Source organism: Ixodes scapularis, unplaced genomic scaffold (assembly GCF_016920785.2).
Source record: "Ixodes scapularis isolate PalLabHiFi unplaced genomic scaffold, ASM1692078v2 PGA_scaffold5__190_contigs__length_132052651, whole genome shotgun sequence".
Classification (NCBI taxonomy): Eukaryota; Metazoa; Arthropoda; class Arachnida; order Ixodida; family Ixodidae; genus Ixodes; species Ixodes scapularis.
Genome location: NW_024609880.1, coordinates 76,909,403 through 76,926,029, shown reverse-complemented (window position 1 = coordinate 76,926,029; position 16,627 = coordinate 76,909,403). Strand labels below are relative to the sequence as shown.

Here is a 16,627-nt window from a genome sequence, read left to right as displayed (position 1 = left end):
AAAAGGCAGGAGCAAAGTGGAAAAATCACCCGACCTTATATAAAGCCACGCAATGTGTGTAAACAATTTATGGAACTGCTACCAAACATGTTGTTTGAAGAAAAAATTCGAGCATGACCCAGGTGTTTACTCCAAATACTCTAGATTATTGAAGGCCCAGTAGATTATGCCGGGAAGTTTTATATTTATACGAGTATTTTTTGTCACGTTGAGTCATCATCAAAATGTTCTCGTTTGGAAAAAAAAAAAAGAAACAGGAACCGCACGGGGGAAAGGCAATCAGTGCCAGTGCGCCAACATAAATCCATCATTTCACAACACAATACACAGGGACAGACTAAAGAATGCATAATTTTCTTCACAAGCCCTATAAACAAGCCTTCACAAGCCCCTCTATACTTGCGCGCCATCAATCCCCGTGCGAGTGAAGCGCGTTCGGTGCGCCGAACATAATGTGGTCGCCGCGCGAGACATAGAGTCATCACCTAAATGTATTTCTTCCACCGTGGTTCAGGCGCAGCCAAATCGCAGAAAAAGACAATTATCGCATGCTGGAGGCGGAGAATTCGAGAGAGAGAGACGTCCTGGTGTTTTCAACGGCAAGCAACCGACAGACAGAAGGATGGTCTAACTTACCTGTCAGCGAGGAACCCAGAGACAAGGTAGCCAGTTATCGAGCCTGCCCAGAAGGCTCCGTGCACCACATATACCTTCCAACTCTCGCTGCAAACCCATTGATTCTGAAAGCGGAACGACCAACAGCCCTTAGAACAACTACCGCTGGTAAGAAATAAGTCGAACACGATTCAGAATCATAAAAAGCACTAATTTTGTAGGCTAGAACACAGTAGCTTACAAAAAATATATGGCTCGATGGCGGGTTTTGTGTGTGTGTGTGTGTTTTATGAGTATGTGTCAAGAATAGGTGTACAAGTGCAAGAATAGGTGTACAAGTGAAGAGCCTGGGAGTTGTGACTTTAAACTTCGCGAAATCTTCTAACTGGCGAAGAAACAATAAAAACACGCACTTATGTATGTATGGTCATTATCTTTGTTGACTTGTCTGCGATATCAATTAATTGCCTCGGCAACACTCGTTAAACGATGAACGTTAAAATGTTGCTCCTTGACGTACAGGTTGGTGAACCAAAACCGTTTTATTGTTTCAAAAGCGTCTGTATTTGCCTTGTAGTCCAGCAGAGCCAATGCCTGACGTCTCTTTGGAAACTATTGCTTCTGATATGATGTGGTGATGCAGAATTCAATCCAGGTCCGCTGACCAAGGCCCAAAGCGATTAACTTTTACTAAGTGTACATGCGATTGTACAAAAACTTCAAACTAGACAGTCTGCCTTGATAAATCAAGTAAAGTAACTCGGGGAAAAGCAAACCCGGATGGAACTTGGAACCAGTCTGTCATCTTCGCGAGCAACCAGATTAGAGGCTGATCTGGCTGCCGTAAAATCAACTCCTGTGACAGCTCACACCGAAGACGCTAAAATTGCTTTCACTGAGTCTCATCTGAAACAATTACAAGCGTATTGTGACGATGTAGAGTGCCGAGCATGCCGCTCTAACTACTATCTTATTGTCTGGACAATAGGCAATCAGAAACTTGGGTTGAGTCAGAGCAGATTGTCCGAACTATATGCGCCGAAGACCTTGGCATTCCGCTAGACGATTTCGGCGTAAACAGAGCACGTAGGCTTAACTCCTTCGACCCTAACAAATGTAGGCCCTATATTGCAAAGTTCTACTTTTTCAAAAATAAACAGTCCTATCTTTCTGCCGGTTTTAAACGAAAGGGTACTAATTTATCTGTTGAGGAAGATTTTCCGGTAAATACACGAACTGCTAGGAGGGAACTGCTTGCTGATGTGAAACCTAAAAACTGTCGATTTAAGTGCCGATATGATAAGCTCTGCATAGACAACAACTATTTTGTTTGTGATCACGCTAACCAATGTGGAATGGCTAAAACCGAATAGCAATCGGAGAATAAAAAAAGAGTTTCCTCCACGCCTTTTGCCTCGTCATCCAAACAAAGCGAATCTTTCTACGCTTACTCCTGTTCTATTCACAAACATAAAAAGTATGCTTCCTATACGTGACGCGTTGCATTCGCTAATCGAATCATCCCAAGCTGACACAGTCCTTTTAACTGAAACGTGACTTACGCCCGATGTTCGTGACTCTGAAGTTTTCCACTCGTTTATGAATTATAATTTGTATAGATGTGATAGGATGTCCAAACGGGGTGGGGGTGTACTGGCTGCTGTGAACGACCGACTAACGTCTACACTTGTGACTACGGCACCGGGCTTAAAAATGGTTTGGTTACATATTTCTTCACCCTCTGTTCAAACATTCATTGGCCTCCGTTAGAGACCACCAGACAGTAATGATGTCTTTGTGCCTTTATTACAACAGTGCCTGAGAGAAGAAGAAGTGTTTCGAAGACAGGTGCGCTTTTTCAAGCTCGCTTCCTTGAATTAACATTTTTACTCTTATCAGTCGGACTGAATAGTTGGAACTCCCGACAACGTTAGTAAGTTGACTGCTCCCGTCCAGGTGAAGTCTTACGCACCGGACTTTTTCCCGGAGCACGGAAATTAACCTTGCCATGTCTTCCGGGCCACCCTCCCTACACTCAAGGCTTCACCTCTCTACCGACGAGTACAGTCTGTCTTCCTCCATCTGTGGCAGCTCAATTGCTGAATCAAAAGAGAAGGACTCTTAACATGGTGTAAAGTTGGGTGAGCTCGGGGTACATGATTAACAAAAAGTAAAACAGCTAAAAAGAAGTTGGGGCTCCAACCCACATTGTCAAGGCGGTTGGTCAGCAAAGTTGTGGTATCACCTGCAACGATTTCCTAAGTTGTGGTATCACCTGCAACGATTTCCTAAGTTGTGGTATCACCTGCAACGATTTCCTAAGTTGTGGTATCACCTGCAACGATTTCCTACTGCACTATACGAAATGCCGCCGCCGGTCGCAGCACGCCGCCGCTGGTCGTATTGACGTTTCTTTTCCCCCTTGCCGTTCCTAGTATTCACGCTGCTCGTCGGGAGTCCTAACTATGCGTGGCCTATCCATCGCGGTGCTGCAGCAACAATGAAATCAGTTGCCATACTGCGTTTCATCTTACGTTTAAGTGCAGCGGATGTTGCGAGCCATCGGAGCCAATCGGAGGCCGTGTGAGTGTCACGTGACCTTAGAGAGGGAGCACAGCGACGCGCGGAAAGCGTATCACGGGCCACGTCCACAGAACGGGATTGGCTAAGATAGCTCGTAGCATCCGCTTGTTCCGAACGTAAGGTGAAACGGCGTATAGGCGGGTTAGGCGGGTTCATCTTTTTTATATGAAAGGCTAGTGACGTCACTCCCCACGTCGCAAGCTGCCGTCGCCGCGGCAGCTTCGGCAACAGTAATCTTCACCGGGAACGTACGCGGTGAACGCTAGGTGCTCCGCAATGTTTTCAGGAGCTCCTTATCATTCATATTATATGGTTAGGACGCTTGTTTTGTGCTTATTCTCTATTGAAACAAATGTTGTGCTGTATTTTGTATGCCTGGTGTTCGTACTTTTCGCTTTATTCTTCTGAAGTCTTATTTCCGTGAGAACGCCATCCCGAAAACACACACGGGGAGGAGGAACGTGCTTCACATTGTTCGCAGGCGCCGTTATCATCTGTTATGCGGTTTGCACTTAACACGAGGGCTTCGAATGACGTCAACCCTTATCGAAGCTGCTGCAAACCAGATCGTTACCGGAAAGCGTGGGAGAGTGTTTTTATTGTTCACACGCGCCTTATCCTCAATCACGTGGTTTTGATGCTTTTGTAATTTTTTTTATTGAAACGGATACTGAGCTGTATGCTGTATGCCAGATTTCAAATGAGATATGCTGTTTTGCCTTTAATTGTTCGCCGCGAGTTTTTTGCTTACAACGCTGACGGCACGAAAATTTTCTTGGCTGGTAGAGGTATTCAGCTTCGCTGTAAAACAGAGGACAAGAAGACGAAGTGTGCAAACAAAGCGCTGACTCCCAACTGATTTATTTGAAGAAGAGACACATCAACAAGCATCACGGATCATTAAAAAAACACCAAGTCACAGCCCCCCCCCCCCCCCTCCTCCCCCGCACGTATCAAACCTGCTCGAGAATGCAAACTTTTTGTCAAATAATTCGATAGAAGCCGATCTGACGCACCTATCTTTTTGCTTCAAAATATAAAATGCCTCTAAAATTTCTCTAGTCGTCTGTTGACTTTGTCGTCGTAAGATACTCGTTTTATCAAAAACGGGTTTGCAACCGCAGCTATCACAGTGTACTGCCAAGTTGCCTGCTGGCGATAATCTAACCGATAGAGCATGCTTTCTTAACCTCTCGTTCACACATCTGCTGGTCTGTCCGATGCATTGCCACATGGCAATTTAATGTTGTAAACAACACCGACAGCGTACGACACGCACATTACCCTGTGATTTTTTCCCCATACAGGACTGCCGACTTTAGCGCAAAGACGCCCTAACTTCGAGAGCGCCGAAAAAAACACTGAGCAGGTTTGACACGTGCCGGGGGGGAGGGGGGGGGGGGCTGTGACCTGATGTTTTTTGATGATTCGTAATGGTTGGCGATTTCTGTTTTCTTCAAATAAATCAGCTGAGAGTCAGCGCTCTGTTTGTGCACTTCGTCTTCTTGTCCTCCGTTTTTTGGCGGTGTTTTACTGTTCGTCAATCATCAGACAAGGACTCGCCCATGAACACAGCTGAGGACATCACTCCAGCTCAGCAATGTGCCACAACCCCTTCACGGCGGGGTCATTCTGCCAACCAGTGACATATCACGTTCTGACTTTGACGAACCAGACTAAAAATATTCCAAGACAAGAAAAAAGCAAGAAAAGACTAGCGTTGATTCAAGCCGAAGTCCTCAGACAGTCTGCAGTGCTTCAGTAGTGGCTGAAGGGCTTACTGACGTATTCACTCCTTTAGAGGAAGGTCACGTAATTATGTCGCTGAGTGACCTATAACTGTCCCTTGCTCTGGAGATGTTCTCTGAAAGTATCCTGGAAATTAGGTTTAACAACCGCTTGAATCTCATTGCCGTTGGCGTGAGAAGCGGACAGACGACAAGAGGGCTGCTACGCTGCACGACGCTCTGCGAAGTCAAAGTAAGAGCATATGATCCTCTTCCTAGACATGGCCCACAGGTGCAGTCAGGAACGTGGGCACCACGCTGACTGACGAGTAAATTATCACCAACTTAAGGTCCCCTGAAAAAAGTTTCTCGTCTTCGACGACTAGGCAAAAGTTCAGCGATCAAGATCTCCTTCTGTGGATCAACGTTTCCAAGCTACGTTTGCCTCGGTCATGTCCGGCATGCATTTTCTCTATTCCAAGAGAACCCATTCTAATGCCCTAATTGCTGCCGCTATGGACCTCGAGAGGCATCCTGCAAGCACAGTTCAGTGAGCAAACGCTGCAGCGGCATGTACGAGGACAGAGGCTCTTGCTCCGCTCAAGAGAAGTTCATTACCTGCGGCGACGCACACTTGGCTACATCACCATCCTGCTCAAAATTGCGGCAGAAAAAAAAAGAGACCAAGAATTGCTCTAGACAACACGCAGTTGATTTTTGCACTGCCAGAACTGCAGTTCGTAAACCCGAGTGGCCGGAGCTGTCCAGAAAAGTGAAGAGCCATCTTCAACTGCGCAGGACACCTGGGCTACCATGACTGAAAACCAGGTGCCAGGGAGGCCTACATACGCTGTACCAATTAAGGTCCCAAAAAATAACCTTAATTGAACCTTAAGAACAAAAAACCTTAAGAACAAAAAACCAAAAAAGAACCTTAAGAACAAAAAAGAATGTAATCAACCTCGAATATCCGACAGCGTCAGGGAACACACCAACCGATCCAAGAAAGCGAAGAACACTAAAGCGTAAGACTCCGTTCATTTCAAAGACACAGATGCAAGCAAGGGGGGGGGGGGGGGGGTATTGCGAGGCTTCAGTCAGCAGCAAAGATAATCTGCAAGCTCTTGGAATCTATAAACGCAAAATGGGCCCGTAGTATCCTTACACTTCTTCAAATGACCCTTCCCCTTGTTAGATCGTTGTAAATGGCGTACTATAGTCCCCAGGCTACCGCCACGCCACATTTCTCTTCAGAACTTACGGTGTGGCAGTAGAATTGCGTAGCCTCCGAAGAAAGTGCCCGGCAGTCTCATACAGTATCTTCAACCACACGCTCCCCCACTCGACATAATTTTTACAGGAACCTCGCACCCTTCCTAATCTTCCTGGACATGCGACAGATGTGGCACATAACGATCCCGAACAGGATCACCTTGTGGCCTCCCTAGTCAAACGCGTTCACACCGTGGTCGACTTCCCTTCAGACAACCAGGCAGTTCCACATGTCTTACTTGAACTCCTTCCCACCTCCCCACGCAAGAGTAGCATCCAACCCCTCCGCCTACTCAATGTCTATAGCCGCCCCCAAAACTGCTATGCTCGGTTCGATACGCTGTTTGAAGCCGTGGGCGTAAGGATTGCGCCACATTCATTTCAGGTGATTTTAACGCTCCTCATTCCACTTGGGGATACCCTCGCCACATGCCTAAGGGCCGCAAGCAACACTCTTTGATCCAACAACACAATATCACCCTACTTACTGATCCACCGAAACCTACACGTCTTGGCACCAGCGTTGCACGCGACATGTGTGCAGACCTCACCCTCTACCACGGCACAAAGCCCTGCACATGGTACAACCTTGAGGAACAGCTCAGCCATGACCATTCAATTCTCGCCGCCCATATCAATACCAAAGACTTCGTGGGGGAGACACTACAAATCTGTACCACGTACTGGCCTGCCTTCGCGCATCTTCCTCTTCTACCTCAACCGACGCACTCACTGATTGGGTGCAGACACAGCAAACCCGGCTACACCGACACACACGCACCCTTACCACCACTCCCGATGCACCAGATATAGACTCTCACCTTCTCCACCTATGGTAAGCGCACCGCGGCCTTACCAAGCGGTGGCGACATCAAGGGAACAACCGGAAGCTCAAACTACGTATTGCACAACTTACTGTAGAAGCTGCAACCTATGCTGCCCACCTCACTGTTGAAAACTGGCATACGCCTTGCGACAAGCTCAATGGCATGCTCCGTACTGTACGAAAGTGACCCCTACTCCGTGATCTACAGTGTGAAACAAGGAGACGCCAGGCTCTTTAAATCGACCGGAAAATTCGGTTTCTTAACCTATCGCGCTACGACTTTGTGCAGCGTTGCCCACAGATGGTGAATTTTTTTTTTGTAAAATTTGCAAAGAGCGAACTTACCCGAGGAAAAAGTAAAGAAAGAAAAAGGCTTAGCTCCTATGGAAACGCAGCGACGCCACCGGTCTGCAAACAAAACGGCGCCGTTTCGCACGGGAGCGAAACGGCGCCACTCGTGCTCTTGAAAGTTTCGTGGTTTTATTTGCGGCTCTTGGGTCGGGTCAGCCTGGCCACCCATGCTCTATTGCTACCGTAGTGGTATTTCGACTCAGGATGAACTGGTCCTACTTAAACACGATGTTCTAGAGACTCCAAGCACTGCCCAATATCACGCTGTCCTTGCCGCAGTCCTTGAGGGGGATTTCGACAACCCGTCCCATGACCTGGTCTGTGAACAGTTGGCAGTCACTGGCTGGGGAGCAAAGGTGTACAAGTACATCCGCAGTTTCCTCCGCCACAGATATGCCAAGCCTCCTTCTTGGTCACCTTCGGGCTCCCTCTGCACCGGTGGCGACCCGTGCACTCCGCAAGACTCTATGCTATTTTCTCTTCTGTTTAACCTTGCTATGCGAGGTCTCCCTCCCCTTCTGGATGAGATTTCGAATGTCCGTCATGCACTTTATGCGGAGGACATTACTGTCTTGGTAACGACAGGCTCCCTCGGACAGATCGAAACTTAGCTACAAGAAGCTGCTACTATCATCGAGCAATATGCTCGGCGTGAAGGCCTCACATGTTCCCCCGCTAAGTCGGAGTTACTAGTCAAGACAAAACACGCTCGCAGACAAACCGATCTTCCCCTTACCATCACACCAGATGACGAACCCGTCCCATGTAAATCAGTCATACGGGTGCTAGACTTCACGTTACATTCCAACGCTAAGGCAACACGAACCCTCCACCAACTCACCACCCAGTGTAAGCAAACCATGCACATGTAACGTCGCGTCTCTAACGCCGAAATTGCCTTAAAGAGGCAGATTCCTTACTCCTTGTTCAAACCTTGAGTCATACACGCTTACTCTACCACCTAGCGTACCTCAACCTCACTCAGACCGAACACAAACGTATGTGTAGCCTACTACGAAAAGCGCAGAAGCTGGAAGCTGGCTCTCGGTCGCCCCGTTCACACAACCACCCTTTGCCTAGAGCGGCTTGGGTTGACCAACACCCTGGAGGAACTCTTAGAAACGCATCAGGCTGCCCAGTTGACCCGCTTGCGCTCGACGGCTCAAGGGCAGAGTCTACTTGCCACCCTTGGTTTCCCACTTTGCCCTGCTTCCCTCACCGCTGCGGTTATCTCCCACGCTGCGCGTGCCAAACTCATTGTGGCTCCTATTCCCCACCATATGCATCCTACTCGTCACGTCACTCGGCCCGGCGTGACCATCGCTCGCACTACCTCCGACGCGCGTATCCTGCAGGCTGCGATACCGTTCGGACCCTCTTTACGAACGCAAGTCCGCAGGATGCACGCGGGGGGATCACGGTCGTCGTGAACTGTAATCTCAAGCTTGTCCACGCTGCCACGGAGCGTGGTCCCACCGACGACTCCCTCCTGAGGGAGCGTGCGGCCGCTAGGGCAATCCTTTCCACCTCCGCTCTCCCCTCTTCCACCCTCACTCACATTCTGACTGACTTCCAGACGGCCTGTCGCCACTTCCTTTACAACACCCTACCTCCCTCCACTGCGTTCCTACTTGACTCCTTCCTATCCTCCACCTCCCACACTTCCCGGTTGGTTTGTGTGCCTAGGCACGCAGTCGTCCCCGGTAATGAGTGCGCTCATGCGCTCTCCGAGAGCTCTCACAACAAGTGCCTGGGAAGACTCTGCCACCATCCGACCATTACCTTTCTTATACGAAACTCAGCTAGCTGATCTAGCCCTCAATCGAAAACATTATCCTCCTCCTCAGCCTTCCCTTACTCGCAGACAGGACGTCCTATGGCGTCAACTCCAAACCAACACTTTCCCGACGCCCCTCTTCTACTCTTACGTGTATCCCACCCGCGGTCCGATTGAATGCCCGCACTGCGGCGATCGTCCTACTCCCTTCCATATGGTCTGGACTCTGGCAAGACCAAGACTTTCCCTCTGTCTCGCCTCTTCCCAACCCCTCCCCCACCTCCTGAGAGGAGCGGCTCACCGATGATTGCCGCCCCGTATGGGGCCCCGGACTAGGGGTCCCAACTACGGGTACTGGAACCCATCCTTGCAATAAAGTTTATCCATTCATTCATTCAAAAGTGCCTCAGTAATATATCCTTGAAATGTCCTAAAGCAACGCTTATACTTCTCGGCGATTTTAACTACCCCTTCATCGACTGGAACAAGTTAACAGCAAGTGACAAAAAATCAAAATGTTTCATCAATATGTGTTGGGTCTTCAACCTTACACAACTCATTAGTCAGCAAACTGCAATCACTAATCTCAGTAGCAACATAGTTGATCTTTGATTATCTAGGGATCTCAATGTTATGAACAACCTCTCACTACTACCAGGGCTGAGTGACCACCTCATTGCACATTTTAATTAGTTGTTTCTTATTCATCGCAAATGTATTCATCATAAGCAAATAAAAGATTATGACAAAGCCGACTCCAATTCAATTAACAACAAACTAGAAGCCTTTTATGAGCCTTTCAGGGGGGCATCGCATTGTTACTCGATAGAAGTAGACTGGCTTAGGTTTAAAAAAACAGATTATCATTTCTCACGAACAAATACGTGCATCTGGTTAACTTCCAGACAGACAGTCACAACCCTTGGTATAATAAACGACATCAAGCGACTAGGTAATAATGAGAAAAAAAATTATTTAGGCGCTAAAAGTCTCTTTTAAACATGCAGGCGTGGGATAAATACGTAGAATTCGAAAAATTGTATAAGTACGAAATTTCAAAAGCCAAATCAAAATGTTATGGCACCAACCTATTAAAAGTATTGTCTGACAAACCCAAGCAGTTCTGGAATGTTATCAATCCTAAACCGTTCACCCTTCTTGCTCTAACCGATAACGAAGGTCAAGATCTCTCTGACGGCCTGTGCGCTGATTGCCTGAACAACTACTTTTGCTTTATCTTCACCAACGAAAATGTTAACGTCATTCCGTAGCTTTCTGCCCTCACACATCCCTCTATGGAAACCATTACCATCGACCATACAGGGATTATCAACGCCATTGAAAATCAGAAACTTTCCTCGCCTTCTGGCGATGATATCATTAACTAAAAAATACCAAAAAATACAGATCATGCGTCATCTCTGCTTTTATTCGATATTTTTTGTGAATATCTTCAGTCTGGTAACGTCCCTCGTGACTGAAAAATTAGCGGTGTCATCCCCATACATAAGTCCGGAAATCCAAATTCACCTTTAAATTACCGTCCTATATCACTGACCAGCATTCCTTCAAAAATCTTGGAACATGTCATATTTTTTAATGTTATTAGATATATCGAATCTCATACCGTAAACCAACACGGATCCAGAAAAGTATTATCATACGACACCCAACTCCTCGAATTTTTACATAACATTCATTTTAATTGGGAATATTAACAACAAACCAACGCAATCTTCCTTGATTTTTTTTAAGGCTTTCGATAGAGTTCCTTATAATCGCCTTATAATGAGACTTCAACAGTTAAAAATTGACCACTTTATAATTGGTTGCATTTCTAAATTCTTTTTCTGATCGCTGTCAATACACCGTTGTTAATAACTCAGTGTCATCTAAATCGAGCGTAACGTCCGGCGTTTCCTAGGGAAGCTTGCTCGGACCACTTCTTTTTACAGCGAATCTGTTTATGGCTAGGGTTTCGTGGATTTCTCGTGTGCACTGACTAAAAACTCTAAGCTCGCATCGCCGCACGCGCCGCACGCGCTTGCCTTCCCTGTATAAAAGATTCAAAGAAAATAACCCAAATAAAGCGTTGACGAACGCGCGGCAAGATGCCATTTTTTTTAGGCTTTTGCTTTAGAACAATTACTGCTGCAGACGCCGGCACGTGCGGCGCGTGGAACACCATTTCCTGCATTCTCCTTGACGCTTGGGTAGTTTAGCAATAAGTATATTCAGTAGATTAGTTATTAAGATGCACCATTTTCAAGATCAGTAGACTCTCAGGTAGATAATAAAGGTTTCTCAAAGATTTGCCGCTGTGCGACCCGCGTCGGCAATGTCTACACCCGCACCGCCCTCTCTTTGTCGTCGTTCCAATCCCCTCGCTTGCGTGCCTACTTTCCTTTCCTTCCGCTCTCCCAGGGTGGCGGTCCCGTCGCGCGTGTCTAGTTTCTTCCGGCTCTCCTGGGCGGGTCTGTGTCGTCTGCTAAACAGCTTCGCTGGTCATCCACCTGCACTGAGTGGAATGCTAATAATTTGTATTATCTACATTAATGATCTCCCTCTTTGTGTTTCTTCCACAATCCGCCTTTTCGCAGACGACCGCGTAATCTACCGCACTATCTCGTGTGCCGACGACCACTAATCCCTTCAACCTGCCTTGTCATATGTTGCACATTGGTGTGATAATTGGCAGATGTCACTGAACCTAGATACATGCAATATGCTCACCTTCTCACGTCTTTTGTTGCCGACTTCTTAATTAACAGCATTAACGATATTATACTCGGTTCATCCTCATCTTATAAATATCTTGGTCTTCATATAACCAGTGATTCAACACGGATCACCCACGTCAATCGCATTGTTGCTAAGGCAAACAGCACACATGGATTTTTTGCGACGGAACTTGACTCCCCCACCCCCCTCCCTAATGTAAAGCGATTTGCATATCTATCCGTAGTAAGTTCCAAACTAGAATACGTTGCATCCATTTGGTCTCCGTGGCAAAATTAGCTTAGAGACGACATAGAAAGTGTACAAAAAAGAGCGTTACGATTTATTTAGTCCGATTGTTTTTTTTTTTATTTTTTTTTTACACAACGGTGTCTTAATTGTGGAAACTAAGGCGAAAAATATTTTGTTTCACACTATTTTACAAGGTGTACCACCATAACCCAACGATAAAAAATAAACTATTTCCTCCTCCCCCTTCATTTATTTTTAGATTAGATAACAGCTGTAAAATACAACCCACATATGCATCCATCACTTCTTACGCTAAATGTTCCGTACTTTTCACAATAGTTGGATAGACGTATCTAAAAAGCTTCTAGGCGAATTTTTGGAATCCACGAAGAGCTAGTATTTCTTAATGTAAGTGTAAACTTTGTGTCATTTTTTTTCTTCAAAATGATGCTTTTTTTATCAATATTTATGTTTTTTTTATTATGAACTGCTTATTCCTTGTATTGCCCTGTTCCAGAGTCTTCAAGGTACTAATAAATAAATAAATAAATAAATAAATTTGACCCCTTACATATATATATATAAATGGTTCGTACGCTGTGTAATACTAGTTTTAATAAAGCAGAGACATTAAATTGAAGACTGCGTTCTTTACGCTACATAATGCTCATGGCATCATTAATTGCGGAACGCAAAGTAGAATATCGCAAAACGCTGCAAGTACTTCTTGTTAGCGTCGTGTTGGTTTCGGTTTCTATTGCTGGGATCCGGGATCTTGCCATGACGTCCCGGATCAGTGAGTTCAACTATGGTGGAGGCAGTGTTGTGCCCGTTACCGAAAAGAAGTAACGAAATAGCGTTACTCGTTAGTTTGGTAAAAAGTAACGCGTTATCCAGCTACGTTACTCTTTTACAAACGTAACGATATACCGTTACCGTTACTTTTCAAAAATAACGAACGCTACTTTTAAGTTACTTTTCTGTTCGAGTACATATATTTGGCAGAGATGTATGATAAGCCTCCTTAACAAGCTTGGATAAAAATAAGAAATTACAGAGTGGTTTCCTAGTGTTTTGATGCGCGAAGCAGCTTAATTTTCGGCACGCATATTAGGCATTGAAACTGTAAATTACCTGATTCTGTCTCCTTTAGTTGATACATTTCATTCAGACCAGCTGGCCATGGTGACGGACTTTCGTTATTCATGCCCATCTCACGCGCAGAATGAGTCGGAGATGTTAGTCAATCGGCTTTTATAAACTACAGTGTGCGAACGAGGACTGCTGGAACACAACCAGCCAACCAACACCCCTCATCTTTACGCCGGTTTTAGTAAGAGTCCGGTTCATGCTATTACCAGAGACTGATTTACTTCACTATCTGGAACAGGACACCGGTTACCAGCGCACTGGCTATAATCACTTGATGCCTCTTACCAGCAGTAGATCTTAGTTTTTCTGTAAAAAAAAAAAAAAAAGGTTTCGTGTTTGTAAGTTTTCTTTGCAGGTTTAAAACTTTTTTTTTTATTTTTAATCATGACCTTAGGGAATTAAAGACTAATCAAGCGAAAGATTCTTCTGTGTACAAAAGTGGGTCAGGAGGGTCAGGAGCTTTCAGGCAGGGACGGGGAGAGCGAGGGTAAAGATATTCCACAAAGGATGTTTTTTTTTGTTTTTGTTTTTTAAACTAGAGAAATGAGCAACTCGCTTCGCCACTAGTTGTCCACTGTTGTAAACGAATGTCTCTCCACGGCTCCCCCCCCCCCCCCTCCCCCTATGTCCACTTCTGCTGCACAAAGCAGGGGGGGGGGGGGGGGGAGAGGAGGGAGTGGAGAAGGCTGTAGCTAAACGTTTTTTCCGCCTTCAAAAAATGAATTTTTTTTATTTTATTTTTTTTAATCTTTACTCTGACGGATGCTGGTTCCGTGCAGCGATAAGCTGGTGCAGGATTTTGAGATTAGCTCGTGCAGGGTTTCACCAGTTTTGGTCAAAAGTAACGAGTAACGAGTAACGAAATGTGACAGCCGATACCGTAAAAAAGTAACGGAAATACTTTACTTGTTAGTCATTCAGAATACTAACGAGTACGTTACTGCGTTAGCGAAAAATGTAACGCGTTACCAGTAACGTCGCTACTAGTAACGCGTTACCTCCAACATTGGGTGGAGGCCACATGTGCCTCGAAAGTGTTGACGGGGTGCGTGTGCACTTTATGGGCTATGGTCAAGGAGAGCTCAAGAAACGCAGGGGGTGGCATATTATACTAAAGCTTATCTTTCTTCGTGATTGGTCCGTCGGTGTTCTCATCGGCTAACGCAGGACTTTCATTAGTTGCGGAGCGATAATGAGATTCTTATTATTTGCCATGACTTTCTCAAGCTGTCAGGGGCTACGCGGATAGGAAGTCGTCTGCTTCTTGTGCAGGAATCACGGTGACGTCAGAACAACGACGAGCGCTCAATGACTGATGGACAAAACTAGTGATAAATCTCAATGATAGATGTTTTTAGGTTTACGCACTATTTTTTTTAATCAGCCTCAACCAATAGGAGCTCGGCGTCGTTCTGACGTCACCGCAACTCCTGCTCAAGAAGCAGAGGACTTGCCCTTCGCATTAGCGCCGATATGCTTCGGTGGCGCCCTCTTGTGGTTTTCGTTCGTGACGTCACGACCAGGATTTGCCTCGCCGTGAATGGCAGGATTTGCCATGCCGTGAAGCGATGATTGGGCAGGCTTTATACGTGTACAGGAAGCTATGGTTTGGCCAAACCCTAACTTGGACCACGACGACGGTTTTGATCGCGCACGTTGGTAATAGGAGAAAAGCACACCCACCGCGCCAGTTTTGGGACAGCCGTTGTGATGTAATCTCAAGATTCGTGTTGCCAGAAATCGAAACCAAAACCATGAGATAGCAATAACGTGGGGATAAATTATCTATGGCCGCTGGGCATATTTTACATTGCGTTCCCTATGTAGCGATTCAAGGAGATACACATTATTTATAGTTAAAAAAAATCCAATGATTTGATACTTGTACTTTTTAAAAAAAAGTTGTTATAAGACGAATTTTTACCCACCCTTCCAGGAGAAGATAGTTCAATTTACCGTATGTCCTGGAATACACGTTGGCTTTCTTTTTTTTACTTGTTTTTCAAACATTTTTTTTTGTTGTGTGTTATGCAAATGAAACGTTTAACGAGCACGTTGGTAACGGCAGCCACAGAAATTGACTCCCGCTTACGGATACGTTGTGATGACAATACATATATGGAAACTTGTCAGTGCAGTTTCGTCGCAACGACAGTACAAGTATATAAGGGCGACTTAAACACCAACATTTTTTTTTTTTTGTGAAAATGATTTTGTTATGGATTGCGAATTAAATAGCGGTGCAACTTACAGACTTAAAAATACGGTAATTACCCGACTGCAAAGAAGACACTAAGCCGAATCAATATTGAATGCTCCTTGTGCAAGAATTTTAAGGCTTATAGAAACTTCGCACTCGCCTCCATAGGGACGCTCGTGAAGAATTCGCTCTCATCGTACTGCCACCCGGTGGGACACGAACCGCCTTCCTTGGCAACTACGGTAGCGTTGCTGCCACTTGCCGCTGGAACAAGCAGCTGGCACTTTCCTCTGGGCAACGTAGTCCAGTCCGTCGTGGCGATGGCGGATTCGTTGAGGAGGCACCACTGGCTCGGAGCTGTGAGTAGCACGAATATGTGGCCGAAATAACACATGGACGTGTGCCAGGTCCCGAGCACCAGGGTGGCCAACATGACGGTCTTGTTGAAGAAGCCGAAGCCCCCGATTTCCTTGAGCACTCTCTCAAACTCCATTGTCTAGGCCGGGATTTTCGCTGCGCAGGAACAGTCTGAAACGTACGGTGAACGTACACGCGAGCGCAGCACAAACAGTGGAAACACGAGAAGACTGATCTGTCAAGATCTTACTTGCACGTTTAGGTTACGCTAAAAAAAAAACACAAAATAACATACATATTGTGATGAACAAAAATTAAACGGCAGAGGTGTGCAAATGATAGTTCAAAGTGTATAGCACCGTGTTATTCCTAATTTTCACAATGCAATGAAAATCCACGACCACCGGTTTTGTTAAAGGTATCGAAGCTAAAGGATACAACTGCGCTATTTGATTTGAGTCATTATTAGTACAGACCTATTCAATTGACATTTCTGCAGATAAAAAAATATGATCAGCCTCGGTACTGTACTCGAGTATAATAAGAAGTAAAATCATTTGACGGAAATTGGCCTGGTCACAAGCGTGTTTAGAAAATCAGACTATATATTTGTATATGGCATTCCAGACTTACCACCGCCGCCAGTTTCTCAAACATTCCTTATTCATGTAATTAAAATTAATAAATTGACGCTACCGTTCGGGATGTCTAGCCCGAGTGAGATAGCAATCGTGGAGTTAAAATGTTCAACAGGTACTTTCACTGGCAGCTGAAAAAAGAACAGCACTAAAAGCTAT

At 45.6% G+C, this 16,627-nt stretch overlaps 1 protein-coding gene across 1 annotated transcript; it reads right to left on the bottom strand.

Annotated features, from left to right (window-relative positions):
• Positions 1 to 632: 632 nt before the first annotated feature.
• On the bottom strand, positions 633 to 16,028 carry LOC121838172 (solute carrier family 22 member 7-like). Its single transcript, XM_042294257.1, has 2 exons — positions 15,634 to 16,028; positions 633 to 740 (listed from the first exon to the last, which is right to left on the bottom strand). The coding sequence occupies exons 1-2, from the start codon at positions 15,964 to 15,966 to the stop codon at positions 633 to 635; spliced, it is 441 nt and encodes a 146-aa protein (XP_042150191.1). The 5' UTR covers positions 15,967 to 16,028.
• Between the last annotated feature and the right edge of the window lie 599 nt (positions 16,029 to 16,627).